The sequence below is a fragment of the Natator depressus genome, chromosome 13 (assembly GCF_965152275.1).
Source record: "Natator depressus isolate rNatDep1 chromosome 13, rNatDep2.hap1, whole genome shotgun sequence".
Taxonomy (NCBI): Eukaryota; Metazoa; Chordata; order Testudines; family Cheloniidae; genus Natator; species Natator depressus.
This window is the reverse complement of record NC_134246.1, coordinates 17,379,980-17,392,006: the sequence shown is the minus strand read 5'-3', so window position 1 is coordinate 17,392,006 and position 12,027 is coordinate 17,379,980. Positions and strand designations below refer to the sequence as shown.

Below are 12,027 nucleotides of genomic sequence, written 5' to 3'. Positions count from 1 at the left end.
CAATGATCTTATCTGGTATAGCAGGAGACAGAGTACCAGAGCTTATGGACAATAATAAATATGGCAAATCTTATGTGAAACATCTCTGACTTTTGCTCAGTATCAAACCTGACCTGCTTGGTGAAAGCTTTTGCTCCATCTCTTCTCAGAATAAAGGCTCACAGGCAGGTACAGAAAAGTAAATATAATAATTCCATCCAGAGATCCGTTCCATTCCTAGATCTCAACATTACTTAGCAAGGAGTAATGAATCAAGGTTCAGAGTTAGACTCCCCTTTAAGTCAGGCAGAGTTAAACACCCTTAGAGCTTAGAATCCTCTCACATACATTCTGGGTGAACCAGACTGAATAAAATAAGAACTCTCTTGAGCCTTGCCCAAATCACAAGCCTCTTCTGAGACTCAAAAATGTTTTGTCCTCCCTCTCCCACCCCTCCCATCATCACTTTTTTTAATTACGACTTTCCATGCAGGGTGCCTGGGCTAAGAAGGTAGATGGGGATTTTGAGAGAGCAGGAGCAGGTGTGAAAGGAAATTGGCCAACCTCCACTAGTTTTAGGAGAATTATTTTCAGTTTGTCAAAAGAAAAAATAATCTCTTAATTCCTGCTCTTGGATATTTTCTCACACTACATCCTTTTTCTTCTTGGCACTAAGACCTTGTTATCGGCTTGTTCTGAATTTGTTTTCGGCTTGGCCTTGAGGGCATGCATTCATATTGCGAGTGGGTTGCCTGGGAAAGCAAGCCCATCTATTTCTATTGCAGTCAAGGCCAGCAGACAATCTATGGAATGGCTTGAGAGAGAGAGAACAGGGTGAGTTTTAACATGAATATGGTAATTCTATAAAGCTCTTAATAACAGGTCTCTTTGGAATAAAACCTAGGAGCCTTGATACTTAGCCCCAGCTCATACCACAGGACCAAACTGTCTCCTAGGCTCTAGCTCAGGATTAATCAACAGCTCACTTTGGTCAAACCAGTATTGTAACAGCAGTGCAACGTGCAGTGTGCTCTCTCCTTTGTTCTGGGAATGTTAGAGCAGCCCCTGGAAGGGAGGGGAGGGAGAACCCTGTGTGTATCTGGCTCATGCAAGGAATGGCATTGCGCACAGCTCCTTCCAGCAGCTGCCAGAGGGAGGGTTATCACAATGCTGGGTGGCGGAGGGACTGTAAGGAGTATAGGATGCTGAGGGTGGAGTGCGGGCTGGGATTGGGACCCTTCAAAGATCTCCGGCCACTGACCGAAAAAAGCCGTGATCTGCTTTACTCTTTAAACCCACAACAGTTGAGCAGAGTAACCCTTCTGAAAATGATCAAAAGCTCTTAGACTCACGGCTCTAAAGGAGCCCAGCCCTGACATATGGAGTAGAGCTAACAGAGCATGATCACAGTGCTTGCTTTCTCATTTCCCCGGAGCTGGATGCTTTTCCCCATCTGAGTAGCAGAGGAAAGGAGCTGGGAGGAGAAACCATTCAGTAAATTACAGAGACGGACAAGTGCCACATACACAAAGACCCAGCGGTCCTTTTGGCCTTGGCAAGGAGCCAGCTCTTCCCTATTCTGCCAGGTCAGTGAAGCACACACAGAATTGACTGTGTGAAAGGGAATGTTGGCGAAGTATGGTGTGGAGCTGTGTAGTCTCTCTTTTGATTCCTGTTATCCTCCCACCCCCGCTGCACTTTCCCTTTGGCTAGGGCAGACGGGGAGCAGGAGCAAACATCATTACGTAGCCACAGTCTTACATTGGTGCCCATGAGCTAAGCAGCAGCACAATCCAAGCCTTGCGTCTGAAAAATTAATCAAGCATTATTTCCAGCATCACAGGAGACCATTGGAGCCTCACTTAGTGCCAGGGGACATCAGCACATGTGGCATCAGCAGAAACAGAGGAATGTGTCTCCATGGACAATGAGATGAAAAGGAAAGAGTTCAAAGATCTTTACTAAGCTCAAACTCAGGAACCAAACTTTGGGGGGTTCAGAATCTATAACAGAATGTTGCAAAGCCCCCCATGTTTATAACAGGCAGAACCAAAGCCCCAGACTCCTCCTTCTTCACCTCTTCTGCCCCAAGAGTCTTCAAAATCCTCACCTGGATCCAAATGTGAATTGAGCTTTACTGCTCTTGTTTCATTTTCTGATAGACATTTTTAAAGGCACACTGTGAACTTGAATATTTATAGCACAGCACCCTTTAAATAGTAACCCCCTCCCCCGCAATGTTTGCTCTCCTAGGCTCTTAGTTACAAATGAAATCAGAAATGGTGAAATATTACTAGACCTCTTTGGCATCATGATTATTATTATTTGTAATGCAGTAGCTCCTACAAGCTCCAGTCATGGTCCAGGATTCCATTGTGCTAGGTGCTGTACAAATGTAGAACAAAAAGATGGTCCCTGCCCTAAAGATCTCATGATCTAAATGTAAGACAGAAGAAAGAGATGGGTACAGGCAGAACAGATTGGGGGAACCAAGGAAACAATATTGACCAGCATCATGGGCAGCACTCTCTGCACACCAGTTGCCTAACCACTGTCAAGTTTTTTTGTAGGCATCGTTGCAAAGGAGAGTTTTACGAAGCAATTTGATGACCCTCCTTGCTTGTAGCACAGTGGCTCCAGTTCCACCAGCGGATGCATCCACCTGTAAAGCCACTGATGCTGGGCCAGGGAGAGCAATTAACAGTCCCAAGCGCTATCCAGAAGTGAAAGTGAGAAGAAGGGTTCCTTTGTGTCCACCACTTCTAAGGAATGTTTCGTCTGCCAGCATCCTTCTGCCCACGAGTTTAACAAAGGCGGACTGAGAGTGAAAGCATCTGGGAACTGGGTCACTGGCAGCTCCACTGCAGTGCAACTTGCTTAATTAAGGCAGAAAAAATGAACCAGAGGGGAAGGAAATCCCAAGAGGCTGGCAGGAAAGGCAGCTGTGTGCTGAAGGAGCAGATAAAGCTGTTTGCTTGGTCCCAGCGAACAGCCCATTGGTGTTCCCCTTAGCTTGGCAAGCACAGCAGCCAGTGCCAAGAACACCCCTGTAGACTCTTCCTGCCTCTGAACTGCTCCCACTTGGCAAAGTGAGCTAGTCATGCTGCCTTGTGATAAAGTGGAAAGGGCAGAGAGCTTGCATGTTCTTGGAATGGGCCTGCTAGGCTTTGCCATGAAATAAAGTGAAGCATTAGGGACAGCTGACTCCAAATAGAGGAATTGTTTCTTTTATGGAGGGAGAATGGATCACATCAACTTCCACATGCCCCTGTCTCTGACCCCCTTCTGCCTCTCACACACCCTCATTCCCCCCCTCTCCTCAACCCTCACACACACATTCTCTCTCATTTTCTGTTCTCTGCTGTTGTCCATTGGCTCCAGCCCTTTCAGAGTGCAATCAACACTAAAACCAACTGGACTCTCTCCATGGACCTAATGGGACTTGGATCAGGCCTGCTATTCCATTTTCCTGCAGAAAAACATCTGTAACTTTATCTTGTTGGCATCAGAGGAGAAGACAAGCGAAAGGGAGAAGCCAAGCTGTGGGTCAAGTTCTCAGTGTCACAGGTGGTAGGAGCTAGCACTAGAGGTCACACTGTTTGACTTGACCCTCAGCCACACTCAAGATCAGCTTTGGGTCCCATCTCATGGCCCTGCAGTGAGCTGTGTACATTTTGCCCAAGTTGGACAAGGAGCTTTTCCACTCGGGAGACCCAGGCGCGCTGAGGTGCTGCACACCTATGCATTCTGCTGTACAATAAGTTTGCCTGGGCTAAGTCACATGATGTTCTCAAATATGGCCAGTAGGCCCACTTCTAGTGCCTGCAAATTAGGGAGCCTGTTGCCTTGCTGATGGGGTTTCAGCAAGGTTTAGCCAAGGGAAAACATGGCCTGTCTCAGTGTGGCCCTTTTCCAACTTCAGAGCAAAACTATTTCAAATGAGAGGTTCACACAAGGCTACTCCCCACCTCGTTCAGAATAAGGGAGAATTAACTCTTGTCCTTTAAAGCTAGTGCTGGGGCCAATCAGCAAAGTTCAGATTGGGAGCTGGAGGTTAACTATCCCAAAGTTTGGGGGGGGGGGGGGGCTATATTGGGCGAGAAGTCTACCGCAAAGTCTGGATCCTGATCTGAATTTCCTCGAAGTCTGAGGTTTTGGTTTGGGTCCCATAGCTGTATAAAACTAAATTTTTGCTCTGTTGCCTGTGGAACAAGCTTCTGCTAATCCAGCGGGCTGCGCTTTGCTTTTGGTGCTGCGTGTCGAAACAGTAAGTGGAGCCTGTCTTACTTATGGCTTTTGTTAGCTGAACAGTGACAGTGCTAGGACAGAGTGTTCTTGAGACCAATGGTTGAACAGGAGGAGAGCTTTAGTAGCAGTGCAGTGTGAATGTGTCCCCTGTGCCCCAGTGTGATGGGGAGTAGGAGCACTGAAGAGACAGCAGCATTAGTGCCTGAGACAGAGGAAATCCCTTAGAATTATTCTCCATTGATGCCACTCTGCATAATATGCACAAGACCACTGAGGACCTCTGGCTTTATGTTGATTGATTAGGTAAGGCCTACAGATGAGTAAATGGAGGTATGGAGTGATTAAATGACTTACCCATGGTCACAAAGTGAGTCAGTGACAAAGGGAGGAATTAGAGCTCGAGTCCTAAATTCCTGGTCTCTTTCTGTGAGCCTTAGACCACGCTGCCTCTTATTTTCCCAACTCCTTGGCTTCCCCGCATTCCTTTGTCACAGCCACACATGGCCATACATGGAAGATAGCGTTTCTTTTATTTTTTATTCTTTCAGAAGGCCTGCTCCTGGGAGGGGCTAGGGCCCCTGAACTGCCAAGTGCTCAGAACCTCACAGTCTCCTCTGTAATAATATTTTCCATGTCTCCAGTGCAGCCTCTCTTAAGTAGCAACTTTATTCCTCTGACCACCATTAGAACTCTAGTCTAATCCCTTGTAACTAGTCAGTGGGTGGGTTTTGCAAACCCCTGCTCAGCACACAGCAAGTAATAACATCTGTTGTGATCAATATGTAAAGCCAGTTCCTTTGCTAAAAAGCTACAGTAAAACCACCTGATCCCCAGTGAATAGCTAAATAATGCACAGGGGTTGCTCTAATGTCTTTAAGCCTCCAGCACCTGAAAGCTAGCAAAACATTCATAGTAAAGTTGTTGCAGTGAGGCAGGGTAGACAGCTGGGTCATGTTTATTACAGGCTGCTGTAGTGAGAATGGTGCAGCCTCAGGTTATAGTGGCATCCTGGATTTGCTGGAGTTATATCTGAAAAAATTAGTGTCTTTTTAATGTTTTTTGGTAGTATTCTTTGTGTCCCTTTTTTGGGGCTTGAGCTGGCTAACAGCTGGCAGCCAACGTATACATGTCTTACCCTTTAAGTTTCAAAAAGCCACTGTGAGGTTAAAGTCAATACAAAGTGTATTAACATCAAGGACAGATATAAGTATGTTATAGCAAAGAATCAGCCTAATAAAAATACTGTTGTGGTCTATAGCAATGGACTGAGGCACTGAAAACCTGAGACTGGGGCAGGGACTGTCTTTTGGTTCTGTGTTTGGCCAGCTCCCTGGTCCATGACTAGGGCTCCCAGGTGCTATGCCATACAGATAACAAATAATAATATGACGTAACATCACCATTGCTAGCTGACGATCTCTGGAGTGTTACAATAGATTAGAATACTGGCAGGGTTTATTATCTGGTTGTATCGCCATAGTGTGTAGGGTCCCCCCAACCAAAACCTGGGCCTCACTGCACTAGACATTGCCCACACAAAGGCAGTCTCTGTCCTAGTGCAGTGACTCCCATCGGCCTAAGGCAGGAATCGGCACACTAAGGCCCCGGGGCCACATCCAGTCCTCCAGACATTTTAATCTGGCCCTTGAGCTCCCGCCAGGGAGCAGGGTCTGGGGCTTGCCCTGCACTGGTGCTCCAGCCAAGGAGTGGTATTGGAACTACGGCCAATGGGAACTTCAGGGGCAGCACCTGCGGACAGGGCAGCGTACAGACACACCTGTCCGTGCCTCTGTGAAGGAGCTGGAGGAGGGACATGCCGCTGCTTCTGGGAGCTGCTTGAGGTAAGCACTTCCCGGAGCCTGCACCTGACACCCTCCCATGCCCCAACCCCCTGCCCCAGCCTGATCCCCCTCCCACCCTCGGTCCCAGCCCAGAGCAACCTCCTGCACCCCAACCCCTCATCCCCAGCCCTTAGCCCGCACCCTCAACCAGAGCCCTCACCCTAGCCCCCAATTTTGTGAACATTCATGTTCCACCATACAATTTCCATATCTAGATGTGGATCTCTGGCCAAAAACTTTGCCCACCCCGGCCAAAGGAAACCCGGTGCTACGTGACCCTCATTAGGGGTGTGGGGCTCTTCAGAGGCAGTTTCAGCGCTACTCTTTGCTGTCAAGGGCTGAGGAGAGCAGGAAAGCCGGGACCGGGGGAGGGAAGGTGAATGAAATGAGCCCCACAGCCCCGCCCTCCGCCCTGCCGAGCGTTGAGGGGGACTGTGTGGATGAAACTCAGCCACAGTGTGAGCCGGAGCCTGGGCACGTGTGTCCAAGGGGCGCCAGCGCCGAGCACGGGGGGCTCGCCGGTGTGTCAGAACTTGGCAGCAGGGCAGGCACCTCGTTCCTTTACATCGCGGGAGCTGGGCTGGGGGTGAGGGAGCCCCGGGATTCGCCCCCTCCCTAAAGCGCAGCCCGTTGCGGGGACGATGAGCTGAGCAGCCGCCGGCACTACCGGCTCCGCAGCACCTGGGCACCGCGCCCCTGCGGCGGCGGCTGCCGGGCTCCCCAGGCGGTGCCTGCCCGGCCCGGCCCGCCCCGACTGGGGCTGGGCGCGGCTGCGGCCGGCTTTGCCGTTGCTGCCCTCGCCCCGAGCCGGGCGCGGCGATGGCTCGGGGCCCCGGCTGGCTGGCGGCGGCGGCGGCCGCGCTGCTGTTGCTCCTTCTGGCGCCCAGCTCGGAGGCCGGCTGCGCCGAGCTGGGGCGCTGCTGCCGGGGCAGGGACCTGGCTTGTGTCAGCAGCGGCTGGAGACCGGACCGATCCCACGGCGCCTGCTACTGCGACCAGGCGTGTCCCCGCACCATGGACTGCTGCCACGACTACCCGCAGGCCTGCCCAGGTGGGTGAGCGCCCGCTGCGGCGTGCGGCCAGAGGGGCCGGGCCGGGCGGCTGCCTGCGGGGCTGGCCCGGAGAGGAGCCGAGCACCCCCAGGTGCCGCGGGGTGGGGCTGAGCACTCAGCACCCGTAAGTCACTTTGAAGGTGCTGCCCTGGCACCCATAGGTGCCATGGGGAGGTGCCATCTGCTCGTTGGTCCAAGGCGAGGCAGTGAGCACCCACGTGTCTCCTGGAAGCCCCTCCCTCCCAGTGCCTGTGGGGGGCCAGGAAGAGGTGCCAGCAGCCTCAGGCTCAATATCCGGGTTTGGTTCAATATTTGTTGTTTTGCCCTAGATTTTACTGACTAGGGTTTGTGCTGCTGGGCAGCTCCTGGTCTGATCTGAGAAATCAGTAACAGCCTGGGCAATGCCTCTTCTGGGATAAACTCCTTGTCGTCTCCCTTAGCACCCCCCACCCCCTTTTCTGGTGTTTAGAAATAACCAAGGGAGTTTAAGGGGCACCATCAACTGGAAAGAAATCTAGTCCGTTTTAAAAAAATGGCCCAAGAGCAGTTTCAGATCCCACACCTGCCCCGAGTTCCCTTTCCGTTTCAGTATCGTGTGTGACCCTAATGTGCGTCTGTTTTCAAAAGCACCCCCTCCTCCCCGTTACTGTGTGTAACCTCCCACCCCAACAACAGAGGGAACTGGCTGTGCAGGAGAAACCCCGAAACAGGCCATCACAAATGCACACCGTACACAGACTGGTTTTCTGTCATCTCCAGTTATAGGAACCCAGGGCATTACTTGTAACAAGAGTAGGTAAACCGTTTTGAGGCAGCAGTTTGATGAGAAGTTTATGGTTTGCATGTAAGGTTAGGGTTAACTAACCTTCAGGATGTCATGGGGCTACTTAGGCGAGGTTTATTATTTTAATGATGGGTGTATCACCATAGTATTTGAGCACCTCTACAAGTATTAATTACGCTTCAGAAACCTCTGTGGAATAAGGAAGTAACAGCTCCATTTTGCAGAGAGGGAAACTGAGGCCCAAGCTTAAATGACTTGCCCAAGGTCACATAGGAAGTCTGTAACAGAAATGGGGAAAGAACCCAGATCTCTCGAGTCCCAGTCCTGTGCTTAAATCACAAGACCAGCTTTCCTCTCATTAATGAATTGCTAACTCTAGGACCAGAGCCTCTGCTGTTGTCAATCGCTACAGCTCCCCAGAAGTCAGAATGCTCTCAAACTCTGTAAGTGTCTGGTCTGGGTTCGGGCTGGGATTTGAGCTGGCTGGACCCTGAGCCCCAGTCCATGAGCAGCTGTGTTTACATATTGATGTGCAGTTCAGAACAGCAGGGGGGTGGAGCAAGCAGTAAAATGCTTTAGAGCAAAGTGCAAATCTTTAATCAGGGAGGTAACTTTTTCCAGAGACGGGTGTAATCACCTGCCTGTTTCCCACAAGCATTTTCCTCAGAGTCCGATGCACACACAGATGGTATTCTGAAGAGGCCTAGTCATGAGCTCCATATTCTTCCTCCATTTGGCTCTGCCCTAACAAAGTTTTTGCCTCACGCAAACATTTCCGTGATCTTTTGGGAGCACTACTTTATGAGGGAAAGTTCCCTGTGGGAAATGACTTCATTTAATCGCTTTAAATTGAATTTAGTGTTGGTGAAAGGGGCTGGGTTGGCAGTTCTGGAGACTGAAAACTCCTATATACCCAACATGCACAGCATAGATTACAGCAGTGCAAACGACACCTTCATTGTCTCAGCCCTGACCTGGAGTGGTTAACTCCAGGGATGAGAGAAGAGCTCAGTCACTTTTCTGACTTGGTTCCTCTGGGCTGAGGCTGCCAATGAGGGGGTCCGTCCTGTTGGTGCTAGACTTCAGGATGGCTTTTAGTGATGTGGACACAGGCCCACTGGAATCGAACTGTTTCACATGTGGGGAGTGTTTGAAGTACAGACACATCATGATTCCCAGTGACCATGCCCTAGAGCAGGGGTTCTCACAATTTCTCACAAAGTTCTTACCAACTCTTGCTGGTGGCCGCACTGACACTTCTCCCTAAAATTATTTATTTTTCCTAAAGTGAATAAAGTAAGATGCACATATATACATCCAAATCATTGTAATTTATTTATGTAAGATTTTTTTTTTGCAGACTCAATAATAAAAATAATGCACAGTTATCTCTATTCTTTACTGGACCTAACAGAATAGAAACACAAATAAGGTGCCTTGCACGTTCTTGTCTTTTTTATTATTATTATTACTCTGAAACCTTTTTTATTATTGTTTCTTTTGGTTTTTTTGGTAAAAGTGGTTGTACAACAATTTTGTAGTAAATTTAAAAATGCTTTGACATAATAGAAGTCCAAATAATAATGAAAAAACATATCTCCAAATAGGTCCAAATTTTTTATTTCAGAAAGACAAACATATCAATCCAATCTAGTAATACTGATAATAATAACAACAAACATAATCCTATTATATTGTGTGTGACAATAATAGTTCTGGGTTTTACCACATCCATTGTGTGGATCAGATTACTTTCAAAAACTCAGAAGCTCTTTGAGAGGAAAATCTGCAGGATGTTGGGTCTCCTGTGAAATTAGAAGAGAAGCTTCAAGGTTAGCATCAGTGAGGCAGTTTTGGTACTTGTTTTTCAGGAAATGAAGTGCACTGAATACCCTTTCACACAGCACAGTAGTAGAAAACAGGGACAAGCAAAGCAACTTTAACTAGCGGCTTGTAGGTGTCCTACAAAGTATACCTTATTCCAGAACTCCTGTATTGTAACACCAGGCTTACTGAAGTATATTTTCATTCTTGAATCATTGCACATTTTCAGCATGAGGAACTTGAGATTCCTTAAATCCAAAGAGTCAAAGGAAGCTAATCTGTCTTGAAAAGCAGTTTGTTTGCAGCCTGAAAAGATGAACCAGAGTTGTTAAATGGGTCAGTCACAAAGGTGTACTGATGGAAAAAGTTTCCCTCCCTGAAATGATTTTCAAGATCCTCTGAGAGGATACTCAGGTATTCGGTTACAGCTAAGCCGACTTTTTGCTCCACATTCTCATCCTGACAGCTGAGAAATTGACTAAGCTTGTTTTTTAAAAAACAAACAAAACCCCTGAAAAGTCCCGTTCCTCTTGTAGGTGCTGGACGATGTCAATGATTGTCATTCTAAATGTATTAATTGCCTCAGTGCTATCAAATATTGTTAGCTGAGGTTTCTGAGGCTCCCGGTTCAAGGAAGCAAGCTTTGGTAAAAACTCTTTCAAAAAGAGCAGGCAACCATGTTGTTTTTTGGGACAGTTCTGGTGAAACTTTATTCAAAACCTCAACGAGCTCTTCCCAGAGCTCAAACAGCCTCTGTACATGGTCATTAAAACTAAGCCAGTGAACTGGGTTGTAATTCAGCAGCACCTTGTGGGTCTCTCAGCCCATTTCACACAGAGTTGCGAATCTCCCTTTATTGACACTGCTGGAGTTGACAGCATTGATACATTTTTTTCACTATGGATTCAACCTCCTCCATACTTTTCCTTGAAGCCTTGTGGGCAAGTACTACTTGATGGGCAAAACAGTGAACCAAAAAAGTTTGAGTGCACCTTGCTTGGAAGCAGTTCAGCACCCCTACTCGTGCACTTTGCATAGCTGCTGCCCCATCAGCTGTCAAACTGCAGAGAGGGTCAAAGCTAACATGGCACTCCTGCATTCTCGCCTGAACACATTTAAAAATGTGTTTGCCAGTAGGCCTATCTCTGAGGCTCACCTGACCTAAAACACCTTCAGAAAGACCATGGCGATCACAGTCCAGATAGCAAACGCATACGATTACCTTGGGATTCCTCATGACATCAAGGCTCTCATCCAAGCACAGACTGTAGAAAGGGCTTGCTGCGACTTTTCCAGCTATTTCTTTTTGTAGAAAATTCGTCAGATCTCTTGTGCTGCTCTGTAATGTGGCATTGCTCAGTCAGTGGTGTCTCTCTGAAAAGCTTATTTTCTGGTTCTACGACCGGAACAATTTTCTTCAGGAGTTCTCCATCGCTGAATGGTTTCCTTGCTTTCCCCAAAAGTAGTACAACTTTAAAAGTAGCTGTATTCAAAAAATCTTTGAGCCGCCGCTGTTGTCTTTTGAACTCTGTTTTTGCATCATGTAACAGCTTGCGCCTCTGAAACTCGTTGTGGTAATTCTGTTCAAGTACTCCTGCATGAGTGGTATAGTGATGTTGCAGTGCATAAATTTTTACTTGATGAATCTCTCTTACAAACTTGCTTGGAAATGTGTTTCTGAAGCAATCTGATTCCAAGAAACTGCGATTTCCCGCGGGTCTTGAAATGTTTGTTTTTCTTCCTTCCATGTTCTGCTTTTCTTAGCAGGAGGTGACTGCTGTGGGACCATCTCTGTATCGCATTCAGGGGCACTATCTGGCACTGATTTCTTTTTTGAAAAACTTTCTGATATCCATTTGTTGTCTCTAACTCTTTTGCCTTCCGCCACAAACAATTTCAGCCTACTCAAACACCGCACCTTGATCTTGTCCACGATGAGGTTGAACAATGGCTGCTTATGGTGCTACAGTAGTGGGAGTTGTAAACACCGTGTGAATATGTTTTTTGTGATTTGAAAGGAAACCTAATCTATGTAATACAACTCTGCCTGCACTGTAGTAATATTTAGAAGGGAATGGGTCTGCATTATGATTTATGGCATTTACAAGGCAACTTTAAACCTTTACATCTCAGTGATTGTTTGGGTGCTCTGGTGCATAGGAATATTTTGACTTCTGTATTTGGGGGAGCAGGGCGGTGTGGATTTAACCAGGACCAAACAGGGCCTTGTGGGTGGGCAATGTGGACAACTGCCCATGGTCCTGCCATGGTGCGGGGAACACCATGGACAAGAGGCAAG

The 12,027-nt window shown here is 47.8% G+C and overlaps 1 protein-coding gene across 1 annotated transcript in view; it reads left to right on the top strand.

Annotated features, from left to right (window-relative positions):
• Nucleotides 1-6,869: 6,869 nt before the first annotated feature.
• LOC141997308 (somatomedin-B and thrombospondin type-1 domain-containing protein-like) overlaps nt 6,870-12,027 on the top strand; it is a 28,951-nt gene continuing 23,793 nt past the window's right edge. The window contains exon 1 of the mRNA XM_074969618.1: nt 6,870-7,119. Within this exon, the coding sequence (XP_074825719.1) occupies nt 6,888-7,119 (232 nt within the window). The 5' untranslated portion in view covers nt 6,870-6,887. The remainder of the gene's footprint in view (nt 7,120-12,027) is intronic.